This window comes from Balaenoptera physalus, assembly GCF_965194825.1.
Source record: "Balaenoptera physalus genome assembly, chromosome: 13".
NCBI lineage: Eukaryota > Metazoa > Chordata > Mammalia > Artiodactyla > Balaenopteridae > Balaenoptera > Balaenoptera physalus.
In genome coordinates, this window is record NC_138892.1 from 68,907,724 (window position 1) to 68,926,661 (window position 18,938).

Here is an 18,938-nt window from a genome sequence, read left to right on the forward strand (position 1 = left end):
TGTCCCCTGCATTGGCAGGCGGATTCTCAACCACTGCGCCACCAGGGAGGCCCAACAATATGATTTTTATCTAGGAATGCTTGCTAGAATCCTTCTTTAAAGACTTCATTAGATCATGCTTCCATTTTCAACTTTCTTAGTAAGAAATTGGATTTTTGCCTTAACATATAATATGCTTAGCAGACCCTTGTATATTTTATTCCAAAAATATTTTATTTTACTTTCAGTAATGTTTCCACTTTTAATGAAATCTCTCCCTTTCATTCTTTTTAGCCTCCAGTCAATACTTGATTTGGCAATGCTGAGTGATTCATCACTTTATATAAAGTTACCATAACTGATTTTATCTTTAACAGCGTTATTCATTTTGTCAGCCAGCTATTAGTCGGGAGTATTTCAGGGGCACACTCTTTTTGTAAGTTATATGAACAGTAAACTTAAGGCACTAAAATTCTCTGAAGTCAAAGGTCAGAAAGCCTCTATAAGTTTTTAGACTTTTGTTTCAGAATCAAACAAAGCGTGGGGAAAAGGAAAGGAAAATAAACCATCAGGTCTTTTTCTATATATTGCTGAATATTTAATTGCCTTCTTGTTTATAGATATTCCAAAGATGAACTAGGTTTTTCCCTTTTCTTTCACATGTTCAGGCACCACGCATGCCATAACAGCCTTGATTCCATTAGTTCTAAGTGGCCATCAGAAATAGAATATACAATATATACATTTATACCAGTCCTCTTGAGAGGACTCAAAATTCCTTCTTCCTTAAAAATTTAAATCCCTAATACTTTCAAAATTAAAATATGTGGAGGAATTATTCGTTGAGAAGATTTATGTACATTAAAAGAGAATAAAAACCATGACTGCTGGTGAATTTTTTTATTAGACTAACCTAGGACTGGATTGAGTTTAGGTGTGTTGAACCTACCCTAGAGTTAGATTGGGTCTGAAACCAAAAGGCAGTCAGATTCTTCAAAGCGGGAGCAGAGTCATTTCTGTTTGTCTACGTATTTTCTATAAGTGCTTTCGCACTACACATTGAACAGCTGCAGCAGAGACCACATGGCCTGCAAAGCCTAATGTATTTACTGTCTGGCCCTTTATAGTAAAAGTTTGCCAAAACCTTTTCCAAAGCATAAATGGCCAATTGAGTCAATTTTAAAAGAATGTATAGTTTTCTGAGCTGGCTTTAGCAGTATTTCTTTAATTTTTGAAGTCTAGATTCAAATCTAAGGTCTTTAAATTACTGATTATATAATCCTAAGCAGTTCATGTAACTGCATTGAGCCTCATTTCAAAATGAGCACGGATGTTAGGCTCACCATTTGACTTTCAACCACATACCTCAAGAGCCCACTGACAACATACGGGGAAAAGATGTGAAAGACAGCTTTCCACCCTTCCGCCATAAGTAAAATACATACTGGAAAAGGGGTATTGCCGTGAAGAAACCATCTCACAACTTAGAGGCTTAAAGGAACAATTTATTATTTTCTCTCACGGTTTCGTGGACTGACAGGGCGCAGCTGGGTGGTTCCCACTTGGAATCTCGTTGCAATTAGAGGTCAGCTGGGGCTGCCATCATCTGAGGGCTCAGCTGGGCTGGATGTCCAAGAGGGACGTCCATTGACTCGCTTGGCTGACAGGGTTGCTGGCTGCTGATGGGGTGCTCAACTAGAGCTGTTCCAGCATTCACACTTGGATTTTCCAAGGGCCTGGAGCTTCTTATACCATGGCACCTGGGTTCTGAAAGGCAGAGTTCTAAGAGCAACATTCCCGGAAACCCAGGCAGTAGCTGTAAGTCTTCTTATAACCTAGCCTTGGAAGTTCCAGAATGTCACTTCTTCCATATCCCTTGGTCAAGCAAGGCAGCAAGACTATCCCAAATACAAGAGAAGAGGAAATAGAGGTGGCTCTCAATGGGAGGAGTGCCAAATAATTTGCAACCATTTAAAGTCTGCCACAAGGTAAAATTAGGATAACCATCATCAGACACAGTTTCTGGCAGGTCTGTCTCCTGCTGGAGGAGAGCAGTGAAGGAATTAATCAGATATGGTGGTAGAGCTGGGAACTCAAGGAGGCTTTATTGAGGATTTTAGAGTTTTGAGAGCTACAGGTACTGTTCTGCCATGGTATTCTCTTCTGTGACACTGACTTTATGATATAAAGAGCAAGGGATTTCCTCAAAGTTTGCTCATTTTTTGGAAGTTGTCTAATGAAGACTCCTTGAAGGGAGAGGCAGCAGAGGTAGGGACTACCTTTGATAATTGCAATGAACTAGAACCCCACAGCTTGAGGAAAAGCCAGACTCCACCCACTTGTTGGTGTTGTGAGGACAGAAGAGAAGATGCTGGTGGGAGTGTCCAAACAACTGGTTGTTACCTCTTGCCACGCAGCATATGACCACAGTAGAATCCTTCCGTTTAACCCCTGTTTTTAAAATGTAGCTTTCATCATATCATCAAGCTATTTAGGAAAACCTTAATTATCCCCATTTGACTATCAGATCAAATAAAAATATTCAGTTTGTCCTTCAAGACCTTCATTCCATCAATTGCATTTAGCTCCTCCAGCCACATTCTTTTTTTTCTCAGTTATACATATATATATTCTTTTTCAGATTCTTTTCCCTTATAGGTTATTGCAAGATACTGAGTATAGTTCCCTGTGCTATACAGTAGGTCTTTGTTGGTTATCTATTTTATATATAGTAGTGTGTATCTGTTAATCCCAGTCTTCTAATTTATCCTTCCCTACCGCTATCCCCTTTGGTAACCATAAGTTTGTTTTCTGTGTCTGTGAGTCTATTTCTGTTTTGTAAGTAAGTTCATTTGTATCTTATTTTTTTTAGATTCCACATATAAGTGGTATCATATGATACTTGTCTTTCTCTGTCTGACTTATTTCACTTAGTATGATAATCTCTAGGTTCATCCATGTTGCTGCAGATGGCATTATGTCATTCTTGGCTGAGTAATATTCCATTGTGTGTGTGTGTGTGTATACACACACACATATACGTATACACCACATCTTCTTTATCCATTCATCTGTCGATGGACATTTAGGTTGCTTCTATGTCTTGGCTATTGTAAATAGTGCTGCTGTGAACATTGGGGTGTCCAACTACATTCTTAATGTTCACATCTTTGGCCTTGGGCCAGCAGTCAGGCTGGTCTCCTTAACCTGCCCTGGGTGTCACCATCATCCTTGCCTTCTTTCCTTTTGTTCATGCCACCTTTCCTTCCTGGAATGCCTCTTTCTCTTCTTTTGCCGTTCAAATACTTTCCAAATCAAGTTTCCAGATCAAGATGCTTTTCCTGCTTAAAGCCTTCTTTGACAAAGGCTTCCTAACAATAATATTCTTTTCTTTGTTCTTGATAGTATATTTTAGTGGAAATCTGGACCATGCTGCTTCTTTTTATATGCTGTCTTAGAATCGATCCCAAATTATATAATAATGGTAGGAATAAAGGCTAACATTTATTGAGTGCCTGCTGCATGTCAGGCATTTTTTTGTGTTCTTTTCAGTGGCCTCATCCTGCTTATACATTATAATCACGAGTGCAGCTTTTGAAAAAAAATGGTATACTAGGGGGCCCACTCCTCGCCAGCCTGATTTAACCCAATTGGTGTGGGGCCTGGGCATCTGTATCTTTGAAAAGCACTCCAGATAATTCTGATGTGTATTCAGGGTTGAGAAACATTGGCTAGGGGAACACACAGTACTATGTGTTTAGATCTCATGGCCTTGGAAAATGCCTCAGATTTTATAGGACAAAACTGAATTTGGAGTATGAAGATATTTGTATTTCATTTATTTGATCAGCAGATTCAGACCTGTAAGGTACGGAACATTTAAAGGTAGAAATTCTTCCAGGGAGGGAAGCTATCCTCTTTTAATCTTTGCCATCCCAGCACACGGTGCATTATGTGGCACTTGGTAGATATGCAATGAATATTATTTGCGTGGAATTAAAAGGACAGAATCAAACAAGTAGACTCTGCATTTGGTTTATCTTCTCATGAACTGTACTAGAACATTAAGACCTTTGTTTTGCTGTCTCTGAAATACTCAAGGCAAAAATAAATGCAGACTTCTCTTGTTTTCTGTTGAGCAGAAAGGTAAAGAATGACTTTACTTGCTTTGCCTTCTGATGGAAGGCAAGATTGCATGTGAATCACATAAATGAATTCTGTCCAGGTTGTGTGATAAAATAAATCACACCTTATTCATAAGTGGTATTTCTTAGGTCTTACTACTCAAGACAGTTGGTTGTCATTCTTTAGAGTCTTTTGGGGGGGTCCACTCTACTTATAGTCAGTTCAACTGTGTAGTATTTTAAGGTCAGGAGTTTAGATTTCTTTATTCCCGGTGCCATGTACCCAACACTTGAAGGAGGTCATTAAAACCATCCTTTTGAAATTATTTAATTCCATTATTCTTTCCCAGAGGTATTTTTTTGACCTTCTGGTTGCCTTTGTAAGACACCTTGGAACCTTTTCTCGTTTCTCCTTGTCCTTCTAGAATGTGCTGCCCAGTCGGCATAGCATTGCAGTAGCTCCTGAAATTTATTTGAAGGTTTTATCAGTAGTCTTTAGGATCCGTCCTTTGAAATGTCAGCACAAATCAGTTAATACCACAGTTTGCTATGACAATAAAAAGAATGTGGTTTCACCCCATGTAGATGCACTCTGTTCTCCATTGGTAAAGAAAAATGAAAATAATAAAAAACAATTTAAAATGTTTTGCTTGCTTTCTAGACAACAGAATTTTGAAAATAATTTTTCTGTAGCTAGGCTTGTAACCATCCTTGACTGTGGGATGCTTTTGTCACAGAACCGTGTAGTTAAGTTAAAAAGACAAACAAACCAGGCCAGTTCACCATTAAGTTGCCTCTAAGTTCCCATCTTAATTAAACATTCGAAATAATTAATAGATAGTTTGATTCTGTGTCTTCAGATAAGTCAGAACATCTGATTAAGAAGTGAAAAGTTCATGAAGTTTTCTGTGAACAGGTGATTTTAGTCATTTGGATTCAGACAGTCTTGTTCCGGAAATTTTAAGTCATTTGTTTGTAATTTGTAAGAGATTCCCACAGAACCCAGAAGGCAGATTTGTTGGCAGGATACACAATTTGGAGTATCCTGAAGTGTTGTGCTGAGGGAACCTAACATCACGCTATAGAACCTGACAGCGCGCATTTTTGCCACAGGGAAAGCCATTCGTTTTTCTCTTATGGAAAGCTGGGGAGATGTGGAGATGTCCATTTTCTGGGCTCCGTCTCTTACTGGATAACGGGCAGTCTGTGTGCATGACATCCTTATCCCTCATGGCTAATAACTACATACTGTGCTAAAATATCTGCGTTTCCCTGGCCTTTTAAAAAATGTGCTGAGACCAGCCATCACCACATTCCAGATGCTTGCCCATTTGAGGTTGAATATTAATGAATGAAATAGCAAGTGTTAAATGCATAGCCAGTCCAGTGCCTGTGTATAGGAGGTATTCCTTAAATAGTATTATCATAAATATTGTTCAGTACGCCTAAAATGAATTGTTCCTCTCATGATAAATGATAAAGTGACTGCATCTAGATTATATACTCATGGGCTTTGACATGCATATCATCTACTTGAAATTGCCTTGTTTTCTGCCCTTTTCAGAGCTTCTTCAAGGTAGTTCTTGAATGGTTTACAAAAGTTTTAATGCATCTGTTAACTCGTCACTTTGTTTTTATCACACTTGAGTTTCTGTTTTTGCCCACCACTTTAAAAACCATGTGGTTTACAAACACTTAAAAGTGTTATACATGTTTTTAACGCACTACATTGTTTTAAATGGCTATTTCCTCACACCATTCAACATCCCTGCAGTCACATGCTCAGCTGGATTAGCATTTGACTTATGTCCAAGTAGGAGCACATAAAAAAATGGAGCACTTAATTGGAATTTCACAGTGATTTCTACATAAACCAGCTTAAACAAGGTGTATTATGTATAGAAATTAGGAATTGACTAATCTGTGTAAATATATGTGTGTCAATGAGGTGATTTTAAATGGTGAAGAAATGCTACACAGTGGAACTTGAAGCCTGGTCATGTCACATGTAGTTCTTTAGCCACTAGAGTTGCTACTGTAGGCAGAATGTCATTTTGATTACAGCTTTACTATATTAAGATAGGATAATATAGAGCACTATAACAAACTGTTCGATTAAAACTTTTTCTGGTTAAATTTAACACTAAGATTCTATGTCTCAGAACCTCATTTATCATCACAAATGAATTTAATTGAACACTTGTCTCAAATGAACCATGCAATTTAAAAAAAATTCTTTATTTTTTCATTTTAGGGCCATATGGTTAGACTGAGAAACATTTTGGCTAGAATAGTAAAATTTGTAATTTGTCCATGTCCTGCATTGTTATTTTAATAGTATCACTAATGTGCTTATTTTCTACACTAGATATTGAGCAAAAACATTTCTTTTGTGTGTGTATTTCCAACTATCATGATAAATGCTTACACGCATGTATGTAAATGCAACATGGCTCAGCCTTTTTCTTTTACCTCAATTTAAAAAATGCCAAACAGCACAATAGCCATAACTTAATTATCTACGGAGTGTTTAGTTTGGAGGTGAAATAAGTTAGTTAACAGAAATACTTGAGAATAAACATAATGAGGTAACTTTTATACAGGGAAATATATTTCCACTTTTCAGAGTGCTTCATATATTCATAGAAACATTAGAAAATGTAACTCTGCCTAAATAATGCCGTACTCTTATAATTTAAGATGTCAAATTCATATAAAGTGATTAATCATTTCTATGATGGTTTTTCAGTCAGTATTAGAACAACTTATGATAACAATGAAAATTTTTTAAAAGTTTCATAGAACTTATTGAGCACCAAAGTGGGTCTCCTTTTCATACTTTGCTTAGTTGCCATATTTTCAAGGTAGCATTAAGACATTTTATTATTTGAAAATCCAGATGTTTAAAAACTAAAAACACTGACATTGACAACTTTCCATCACATTATAGAAAAGACCCTGCATTATGATTAATTTGCAATTCAAAGACATTAAGGACCATGAGACCATAAAATTCTTATATACACTTATATACTTATTTTGATATATCCTTCAAAGATACTGGTAAAATAAACACGTACTTATCAGTTGGTTAAAATATGAGTCTGAAATTACTGTGTTCTTAAAAAGACATGTATTTGTAGCAAAATAATATTCACTGTATATGATTAAGAAAAGAAAAAAGTTTCCATTGAAAATGAAGGGAGAGTAGTAAAAATATTTATTTTCAAGTCATGTTCTAGATTTCAAGGTCACCTGTTATGGAAGATACTGTGTTTCAGGATGTGTCAGGGGAGCAGGGAAGAGGTTAATTCCTGATTTTCTATTTCTTAGTTTTAAGATTATTCATTCATTTATTGAACATTTTTTGACTATTTAGAATGTGCCATGCACTCTGCTGGGTATGTGATGGTAAAAGCAAGTTGCCCACCTAAAGAAATATCACCCATCTTTGTATTGTATTGAACCCCACTGTACTAAAGGACATTTTGTATCTAAGGTACTAAACCAAAGCCTGGCATATAGTAAGTACTCAATAAAGAAGAGCCATTAATATTCTGTGACATCCTTTATAGCTATTTTTCATCTACTGAGGAACAGAGTGTAAAGTTTCTTTATTTACAAGAGTAATGATAACTATTCCGTGTATATGAATTGAAAATGTTCTGAATAGAATAGTTTAATAAAATGAGAAGAGCAGAATTATATGGCAACTCCCTATACTATAAACACAAATGCTTTCAGGTTAATAGATATCTCTTGAGAGTAAATGTTACTATTCTCAAATACTTTGAAACATGTAAAAGTGATCAGAAAGACCACTTTTTATTATGGAATTGCTCGGTAAATTAACTATTATCAACTTTGGAATCTAGCTATCTATGTATTTCAAAGAACCTTCTGAAAATAAACAGTAGAGTAATACCGTCTCTTAAAAAAGTAAACTGAAGTGTGTAACATCCAGATTGTTTCTTGGTAAGTATTATATCCAGAGCTGTGCTGTTCAATGTGAAAGCCTCTAGACACATGAGTCTATTTAAATTTAAAAAGAACTTAAAGTAAGAATTCAGTTACACAGACATACTAGCCACATTTCAAGTGCTTAGTGGCATATGTGACAAGTGGATACATATTGGACAGTGCAAGTAGAGGACTTGTCCATCATCACAGAGAGTTCTCCTGGGCAGTGTTGCTCGAGGTTATATTAGATAAAGGACTATTTGATGTTTACTACTTATAACCACACAGAAAACGAATGACTAAGTTTGGTTTTGATAATTTGATTGTTTACACCACAGCTTCCAAATCTTGATTAAATTATTTAGCAAGCTCTTTGACAGGTAAAGCCTGCTTTAAAATGACTTAATTCCAGTAAAAGTTTAACTAAGTCTCAGAAGATGTAGTGCTTTACTCCATGACTTTGGGGAAATTGGAATTTTGAATACTGTCTAAGAGAGATGGCTAATCAATGTGATCAACGCTTTCTCTGCAGCGCCTTCCAAGCCTTTTTTTCTGAGCGCCCCACCATTCTACTCGTCGTGCTGCGGTGGGTCCTGTCGGCGCCCTGCCTCCCCCACTGCTTTTCCAAGTAAGTTTTTATACTTCATCAGCAATGCCTCAGTTACTCTGTAAACCAGAGCAGCAGGATTTAATGTGCTCTGGAAAACTAATTGGTAATGCAATGGCAAGGAGATAATTCCTCGCTAAAAATCACAGCGATCCTATTCAGGAGGTTTCCAGAGATTTATCGAACTTCAGCACACTGAGCGATTGTGAGCAGCTTCTAATGGCATTGAAACCCAGGGCTGACACACCAAGGAAAGCAACTTGTTTTCCATTTGATGTAAAAGATCTCAGAGGGACCCGTTTGGCTCTTTCTGAAACGTGTAGCAATGCTTATTTAAAGAAGAAAAAGGAAGGGAAGAAAGCTAAGAAATTGTGTAAAATTTCCATTCAACTGAAAATGTGACACAGAAAGTCACTAGGTATCCATGGAAAATAATCAAAAATTGTCAAGATTGTAAAAGGAGATAAATACCTTCTCTTATGATCTTTAAGAAAACCAACCAGGGTTGTAGGAAATATTTTCAAGAGAACTTTTCAAACATTACACAATTGTAATAGTGTGCAGGGTAGAGGGAGAATGACAACTTTCAAAAACTTGAAGAGCCCACACACGCTCACACGCACAAAGAAAAAAATGTCTAACTGAAAATAAAAAGAAATTAAGTTCACCTTGATCTTGAGATTTCTAGGTCAGCTAAGAATCTGTAGACAGAGGATTCGAGTTTATGATAAAGAAGTCCAGAGGAGGGGTGCATTTTTTTCAGCTGCCCGAGAGAAAACATTGATTCAGGTTAACAGCTCTGTCAGGTGAAAAGTGAAATAGGGGTAGAGTCAGGCAGAAGTCCAGAGCTGTATCACGGTTGAATTCAGATTCCCCGTTGCCTCTCTGCATGTGTTTTATGAATGTTTCAGGAGAGCAGTTGCTCAACAGAATGATTCCTGACAAGTGAGGCAGCAAATGCTGGCCGTTTAATGAGCTGCAAGCTTCTGAGTATCTCTTTAGGGGGCTGATACTTTCCCACAGAGCACTTTACATGGCCAGGACCCGGCCACAATGGGTGACAGACCCGTGACCAATCGTCACTTTCACTTGACTCATCCACACGCGACCTCACCACGATTTTTCACTGTGCAGATGAACTTTCGGAACCATTTCACAGGGAAAAGGCTCGGGCAAGGGTCAGTTGCCCTTTTGTATGGTCATAAAGCAAGGCTCTGTGTGTCAGTCTTTTCTCCTGTCTCACATTCCAAGTGAATTTCTGCACACCATTTAAAGCACTTGGCTGAAAAATAAAGCAGTGAATGAAACTGACTTTTATAGACTCATTCTAGCTCATCTTCCCATACAACCCTGTCCACCTGAAAAGGGATTTAGTGGATGAGCTGAGTGTATACAGGACTTGCTGAATACATAGGGCCCATTATCCCCTGTGGGGATTGTTTATTAACCGGGACTGATACACTATTTTGGAAGTGACCTATTAATTGTCCATTTAACTAGAATGTATTGATTCAAATAGAAAAATAGAAACCATGACTAAACCTTTTTCTTGCTCCTTCAAGGTGGTCTCCTATGAGGATAATTGAAAACTGTTGTACAGATTAAGGAGACATTTATCACCATATATTAGAGTATCAGGAAAGGACGCCTGGAGTAGAGACTTAAACCCCAAATATCTGATACCACAGCACGGTGGCATCTCTGTGGAATTAAATCTTCAGTGTGGTATTCCAGGGCTGGAGATTGAAAGAGGTCCAACCCCTAGTTTCAGTGTTTTCACCTTGGTATAATACTGGTCTTCTACTTTAGAAACTCTGGAAATGTAGACAGGTAAGGGGCAATGTACCAAAATATTCCATGTAACAGGTGGACATTCATGTATGCGTGAATGTGTGTGTGTATTCATTTTATAGTAGTGTTTTAATGAGTTTCTAAGCCATAAAAGTATACTAATGCCCAGGCCAGTTTACTAAATAGAGCACATAAAAGTAAGTCCAAAGTCATTTCCTAGATAACCTCATCTTGACTGCTTGAAAAAAATCACCCAAAGCACGTCTCATTTTTCTCCATCTGCTTCTCAGCCCTTCCCACTTTATGCCTTTTGTGTAGCTTTTGTAAATTGTGGTGTCTATCCCTGGAGGCTTATAAAGTCCTGTGTTTATCTTTTTTATTTAATAAAACATACAAGGGGAAAATCAGCACAGTTCAGACTGAGGATGAGAATGCACTTGGTTTGTCTCCATTTCTAAGTTGGCATTTTAAAACAGCGTAGAAGGGTGGAGTCAACATGGCGTACTAGGAGGATGAGGAATTCGTGTCTCCGCACAAGTAGGGCACCTACCAGGCACTGGTGGGGAACCACGGACACCTAAGGGGATGGGAGGAGCCCCCAACAACCGGGTAGGACATGGGGAGTTGGGGGGAAGGAAGGGGGAGGAGAAGTGGAGGTGGGATGGGACTGGCGCCCCTGAGGGGCGGCTGGGTGAGGGAAAGGGATCCCACACCAGAAGGGGGAAATTGGGGAACCACTGGGAGGGTAGAGGATCAAAAGGGAGCATGGCCAAGTTTCCCCTGCCCACTTGGACCCCCAGGAACCTGCTGAGATCCCAGGCCTGATCCTCTACCCACCGAGGCCCCCTCCAGCCACGCGGGTCCTGAGGGAGTGGGAGGGAGGGAAGGGGGAGCAAAAGTTAAGGCCGGACCTCCAGGACCAGCACCCTGAGGGGTGACTGGGGGAGGGGAGGAGTTCCTACACCCAGTGGGACTGACCCATGGTTACAGGTCCAGCAGTGGTGACAGGGGAGACCCTGGGGGAGATAGGGGGTGGCGTGGAGGAACGCATCCAGTGCTTTCCCTGTCCACTGCGGCACCGGGAAGCCTGTTGGGCTCCCAGGCCTAATCCTCTGCCCTTGGAGCCTCGCTCCTGCCGTGCAGAACCCAAGCCCCACCCACACACCCTCACTCGGCGCTACTTCCAAACTCTGGAACTCCACACTCCAGAGGCCCTCCTTGTGACGTGCTGCCTCTCCTGTTCCACGCAGGTCCTAAGCAGAGGCCCCGCCCCACACTTGAACGTCCCACCCCATGCTCAAACGTAACCCCCCCACCCACCTAGGTCCCACCCCACCCTAAACCCCACCCTGCCTAAGTTCCACCCCTGCCTAAACTTCACCCCCATAGCCAAGGCTATTTTTTTTTTTTCTTTTTTCCTCTTTTAGATTGGGATTGTTTTACCTTGTTGATTCATTGTGGTTGATTCTTTTATATTTTTATTTTTCCAATTCTTTTATTTTTCTAATTTTATTTTATTCTTTATACTTTGTTATTGTTCTCTCCTTTTGGCTTGTTCCCCTCCCCCTTTTTTCTTTCTTTTTCTTTTTTCTGGTGTGGTTTTATTTTACTTTGTTGCAGTTGTTTCAATTATAGTTTTATTTTTCCTAATATATTTTTTATCATTCTAATTTTATTTTGTTTATTATTCTTTGATATTGTACTGCTCTTTTCTTTCTTTCTTTCTTTTTTTTTTTTACTGTGCTACGAAGCTTGCGGGATCTTGGGTCCCAGACCAGAGGTTGGGCCTGAGCTCCTGTGGAGGGAGCTCTGAGTCCAAACCGCTGGACTAACAGAGAACCTCAGACCCCAGGGAATATTAATCAGAGTGAGGCCACCCAGAGGTCCTCATTTAAGCTCCAAAACCCAGCTTTATCCAACTGCCTGCAAACTCCAGTGCTGGATGTCTCAGTCCAAACAACCAGTAAGACAGGAATACAGAACCACCCATCAAAAAAAAAAAAAAAATGTAACAACAAAAAATTATGTTACAGACGAAGGAGCAAGGTAAAAACCTACAAGACCAAATAAATGAAGACAAAATAGGCAACCTACCTGAGAAAGAGTTCAGAGTAATGATAGTAAAGATGATCCAAAACCTCGGAAACAGAATGGAGAAAATACAAAAAACATTTAACAAGGATCTAGAAGACCTAAAGAGCAAATAAACAGTTATGAACAACACAATAACTGAAATTAAAAATACTCTAGAAGGAATCAGTAGCAGAATAACCAAGGCAGAAGAACGGATAAATAAGCTGGAAGATAAAATGGTGGAAATAACTGCCAGGGAGCAGAATAAAGAAAAAAGAATGAAAACAATTGAGGGTCGTCTCAGAGGCCTCTGGGACAACATTAAACGCACGAACATTCAAATTATAGGGGTCCCAGAAGAAGAAGAGAAAAAGAAAGGGTCTGAGAAAATATTTGAAGAGATTATATTCGAAAACTTCCCTAACATGGGAAAGGAAATAGTCAACCAAGTCCAGGAAGCGCAGAGAGTACCATACAGGATAAACCCAAAGAGAAACACGCCAAGGCACATATTAATCAAACTATCAAAAAATACAAAGAAAAAATATTAAAAGCAGCAAGGGAAAAGCAACAAATAACATACAAGGGAATCCCCATAAGGTTAACAGCTGATCTTTCAGCAGAAACTCTGTAAGCCAGAGGGTGTGTTAGGACATATTTAAAGTGATGAAAGGGAAAAACCTACAACCAAGTTTACTCTACCCAGCAAGGATCTCATTCAGATTTGATGGAGAAATTAAAACCTCTACAGACAAGCAAAAATTAAGAGAATTCAGCACCTCCAAACCAGCTTTACAACAAATGCAAAAGGAACTTCTCTAGGCAGGAAACACAAGAGAAGGAAAAGACCTACAAAAACAAACCCAAAGCAATTAAGAAAATGGTAATAGGAACATACATATCGATAATTACCTTAAATGTAAATGGATTAAATGCTCCAACTAAAAGACATAGACTGGCTGAATAGATACAAAAACAAGATGCATATATATGCTGTCTACAAGAGACCCACTTCAGACTTAAGGACATATACAGACTGAAAGTGAGGGGATGGGAAAAGATATTCCATGCAAGTGGAAATCACAAGAAAGCTGGAGTAGCAATTCTCATATCAGACAAAATAGACTTTAAAATAAAGACTATTACAAGAGACAAAGAAGGACACTACATAACGATCAAGGGATCAATCCAATAAGAAGATAAAACAATTGTAAATATTTATGCACCCAGTATAAGAGCACCTCAATGCATAAGACAAATGCTAACAGCCATAAAAGGGGAAATTGACAGTAACACAGTCATAGTAGGGGACTTTAACACCCCACATTCACCAACGGACAGTTCATCCAAAATGAAAATAAATAAGGAAACACAAGCTTTAAATGATACATTAAACAAGATGGACTTCATTGATATTTATAGGGCATTCCATCCAAAAACAACAGAATACACTTTCTTCTCAAGTGCTCATGGAACACTCTCCATGATAGACCATATCTTGGGTCACAAATCAATCCTCGGTAAACTTCAGAAAATTGAAATCATATCAAGTATCTTTTCCGACCCCAACACTATGAGACTAAATATCAATTACAGGAAAAAACCTAAAAAATACAAACACATGGAGGCTAAACAATATGCTACTAAATAACCAAGAGATCACTGAAGAAATCAAACAGGAAATCAAAAAATACCTAGAAACAAATGACAATGAAAACAGGATGACCCAAAACCTGTGGGATGCAAGAAAAGCAGTTCTAAGAGGGAAGTTTATAGCAAACTTCAGGAAACAAGAAAAATCTCAAATGAACAAACTAACCTTACACCTAAAGCAATTAAAGCAAGAAGAACAAAAAATACCCAAAGTTAGCAGAAGGAAAGAAATCAGAAAGATCAGAAATAAATGAAAAAGAAATGAATAAAACAATACCAAAGATCAATAAAACTGGGGCTTCCCTGGTGGCTCAGTGGCTGAGAATCTGCCTGCCACTGCAGGGGACACGGGTTCAAGCCCTGGTCTGGGAAGATCCCACATGCCGCGGAGCAACTAGGCCCGTGAGCCACAATTACTAAGCCTGCGCGTCTGGAGCCTGTGCTCCGCAAGAAGAGAGGCTGCGATGATGAGAGGCCCACGCACCGCGATGAAGAGTGAGCCCCACTTGCCGCAACTAGAGAAAGCCCTTGCACAGAAACGAAGACCCAACACAGCCATAAATAAATAAATAAATAAACAAACCCAAAGTTTAAAAAAAAATCAATAAAACTAAAAGCTGGTTCTTTGAGAAGATAAACAAAATTGATAAACCATTAGCCAGAGTCATCAAGAAATAAAAGGGGAATACTCAAATCAACAGAATTAGAAATGAAAAAGAAGTAACAGGTGACACTGCAGAAATACAAGGGATCATGAGAGATTACTAGAAGCAACTATATGCCAGTAAAATGCACAACCTGGAAGAAATGGACAAATTTGTATAAAAGCACAACCTTCTGAAACTGAACCAGGAAGAAATAGAAAATATAAACAGATCAATCACAAGCACTGAAATTGAGGCTGTGATTAAAAATCTTCCAACAAACAAAAGCCCAGGACCAGATGGATTCACAGGTGAATTCTATCAAACATTTAGAGAAGAGTTAACACCTATCCTTCTCAAACTCTTCCAAAATATAGCAGAGGGAGGAACACTCCCAAACTCATTCTTCGAGGCCACCATCACCCTGATACCAAAACAAGACAAAGATGTCACAAACAAAGAAAACTACAGGCCAATATCTCTGATGAACATAGATGCAAAAATCCTCAACAAAATGCTAACAATCAGAATCCAACAGCACATTAAAAGGATCATATACCATGATCAAGTGGGGTTTATCCCAGAGATGCAAGGATTCTTCAATATATGCAAATCAATTAGTGTGATACACCATATTAACACATTGAATGATAAAAATCATATGATAATCTCAATAGATGCAGAAAAGGCTTTTGACAAAATTCAACACCCATTTATGATAACCCTCCAGAAAGTAGGCATAGAGGGACCCTACCTCAACATAATAAAGGCCATATATGACAAACACACAGCCAACATCATTCTCAATGGTGAAAAACTGAAACCATTTCCTCTAAGATCAGGAACAAGACAAGGTTGCCCACTCTCACCACTATTATTCAACATAGTTTTGGAAGTTTTAGCCACAGCAATCAGAGAAGACAAAGAAATAAAAGGAATCCAAATTGGAAAAGTAGAAGTAAAACTGTCACTGTTTTCAGATGACATGATACTATACATAGAAAATCCTAAAGATGTTACCAGAAAACTACTAGAGCTAATCAATGAATGTGGGAGAGTAGCAGGATACACAATTAAAGCACAGAAATCTCTTGCATTCCTATACACTAATGATGAAAAATCTGAAAGAGAAATTAAGGAAACACTCCCATTTACCATTGCAACAAAAAGAATAAAATACCTAGGAATAAACCTACCTAGGGAGAGAAAAGACTTGTATGCAAAATTATAAGACACTGATGAAAGAAATTAAAGATGATACAAACAGATGGAGAGATATACCATGTTCTTGGATTGGAAGAATCAACATTGTGAAAATGACTATACTACCCAAAGCAATCTACAGATTCAGTGCAATCCTTATCAAAATACCAAGGCATTTTTCACAGAACTAGAACAAAAAATTATACAATTTGTATGGAAACACAAAAGACCCCGAATAGCCAAAGCAATCTTGAGAAAGAAAAATGGAGCTGGAAGAATCAGGCTCCTGGACTTCAGACTATACTACGAAGCTACAGTAATCAAGACAGTATGGTACTAGCACAAAAACAGAAATATAGATCAATGGAACAGGATAGAAAGCCCAGAGATAAACCCACGCACATATGGTCACCTTATCTTTGATAAAGGAGGCAAGAGTATACAATGGAGAAAAGACAGCCTCTTCAATAAGTGGTGCTGGGTAAACTGGACAGCTACATGTAAAAGAGTGAAATTAGAACACTTCCTAACACCATACACAAAAGTAAACTCAAAATGGATTAAAGACCTAAATGTAAGGCCAGACACTATCAAACTCTTAGAGGAAAACATACGCAGAACACTCTATGACATAAATCACAGCAAGATCCTTTTTTGACCCACCTCCTAGAGAAATGGAAATAAAAACAAAAATAAACAAATGGGACCTAATGAAATGTAAAAGCTTTTGCATAGCAAAGGAAACCATAAAGAAGACGAAAAGACAACCCTCAGAATGGGAGAAAATATTTGCCAACGAATCAATGGACAAAGGATTAATCTCCAAAATATACAGTCAGCTCATGCAGCTCAATATCAAAAAAACAAACAACCCAATCCAAAAATGGGCAGAAGACCTAAATAGACATTTCTCCAAAGAAGATATACAGATCGCCAACAAACACATGAAAAGCTGCTCAACATCACAAGTCATTAGAGAAATGCAAATCAAAACTACAATGAGGTATCACTTCACACTGGTCAGAATGGCCATCATCAAAAAATCTACAAACAATGCTGGAGAGGGTGTGGAGAAAAGGGAACCCTCTTGTACTGTTGGTGTGAATGTAAATTGATACAGCCACTATGGAGAACAGTATGGAGGTTCCTTAAAAAACTAAAAATAGAACTACCATACAACACAGCAATCCCACTACTGGGCATATACTCTGAGAAAACCGTAATTCAAAAAGAATCAAGTACCGCAATGTTCATTGCATCACTATTTACAATAGCCAGGACATGGAAGCAACCAAAGTGTCCATCAACAGATGAATGGATAAAGAAGATGTGGCACATATATACAATGGAATATTACTCAGCCATAAAAGGAAACAAAATTGAGTTATTTGTAGTGAGGTGGATGGACCTAGAGTCTGTCATACAGAGTGAAGTAAGTCAGAAAGAGAAAAACAAATACTGTATATTAACACATATATATGGAATCTAAAGAAAATAAAAAAGGTTCTGATGAACCTAGGGGCAGGACAGGAGTAAAGACACAGATATAGAGAATGGACTTGAGGACATGCAGAGGGGGAAGGGTAAGCTGGGACGAAGTGAGAGAGTACATTGACATATATACACTACCAAATGTAAAATACATAGCTAGTGGGAAGCAGCCGCATAGCACAGGGAGATGAGCTCTGTGCTTTGTGAACACCTAGAGGGGTGGGATAGGGAGGGTAGGAGGGAGACGCAAGGGAGCGGGGATATGGGGATATACGTATGCATATAGTTGATTCACTTTGTTATATAGCAGAAACTAATGCAACATTGTAAAGCAATTATACTCCAATAAAGATGTTTAAAAAAAAAGAACACTAGAAAAAATAAATAAATAAATAAATAAAATAAAACAGCATAGAGATGCCACAAGTGTTCTTAATAAATGTTGGTGTCTCATTAGTGATAAATCTGAAATGAATTTCTTATTTTCTTATTTATGATGTTCACTGTATTGGCAGCAAATAATAATGAAATGGTGGATTTAGGCTTTCATTAAGAATATTACATAAATAATCATGATACCAAGGAACAGTTAATAAAACTTACAACTGCCTGGTAAGCTTTTTAATTTAAGGCATTTACTAGATTTTCTTTTCTTCTTTTTTTTTTAATAATAAGAATGATTTTATGCCCAAGCATTTATGTTTTTTTGCATTTGTACGAAAGAAGGAAAATGAACTGTTGAAGTAATTTTGTATTATTTTGTATTTCAGTTCGGATAGCCAAAATTATGGTTTATACTAAAAATTTTAATAGATGAAATCAGTGGCCCTCATCATCGTTTCACAATATTGACTTCACTCTTTCTAAAAAGTGTAGGATTAGAGCAACACATCCATAGCTAGCAAGTGAAATATCATTTTGACTGTTTACATGATTCACTTGTTTAAAATTGATTTAGTTTTTCTTGTTAACCTTTTAGATTTATGATTAACTTGTGGCAGTGTGGAAACAATCATTCATCTAGTGCCCTTCTCACATATAATAAATAGTTTAATAGGCTATTTAAGCACAATCCTTACAGTGGGGAAAAATTTAAAGGCAGTGGTAAAAGTTCTCCTCTCCCCCAAAGCAGTGTAAGGAAAATCTTTGATAGTATGTCCATAAGGTTCTTTTCAAAATAACATACTTCATAAAATGAGATGGAAAGTTGTAGAAGTTACGCAGAGAATGACCTTAAGAAAAAGACTACATGAAAATGTGTAGGAGTCTTAATTTTGTAGAATAGCTAATTGAATTAATGAGATAATTATTTCGTTTTGTCTTTGAGTACCCAACTTGAATTTGACCTTTCAAGAATTTTATGCATTAAAAGACAAAGTTTAAATTTGGAGCAGCATTATAAAAATATGAGTG

General features: G+C 37.9%; 1 protein-coding gene across 1 annotated transcript in view; it reads left to right on the top strand.

Annotated features, from left to right (window-relative positions):
- DBX2 (developing brain homeobox 2) overlaps positions 1-18,938 on the top strand; it is a 44,856-nt gene that overhangs the window by 7,028 nt on the left and 18,890 nt on the right. The window contains exon 2 of the mRNA XM_082422652.1: positions 8,596-8,691. Within this exon, the coding sequence (XP_082278778.1) occupies positions 8,596-8,691 (96 nt within the window). The remainder of the gene's footprint in view (positions 1-8,595; positions 8,692-18,938) is intronic.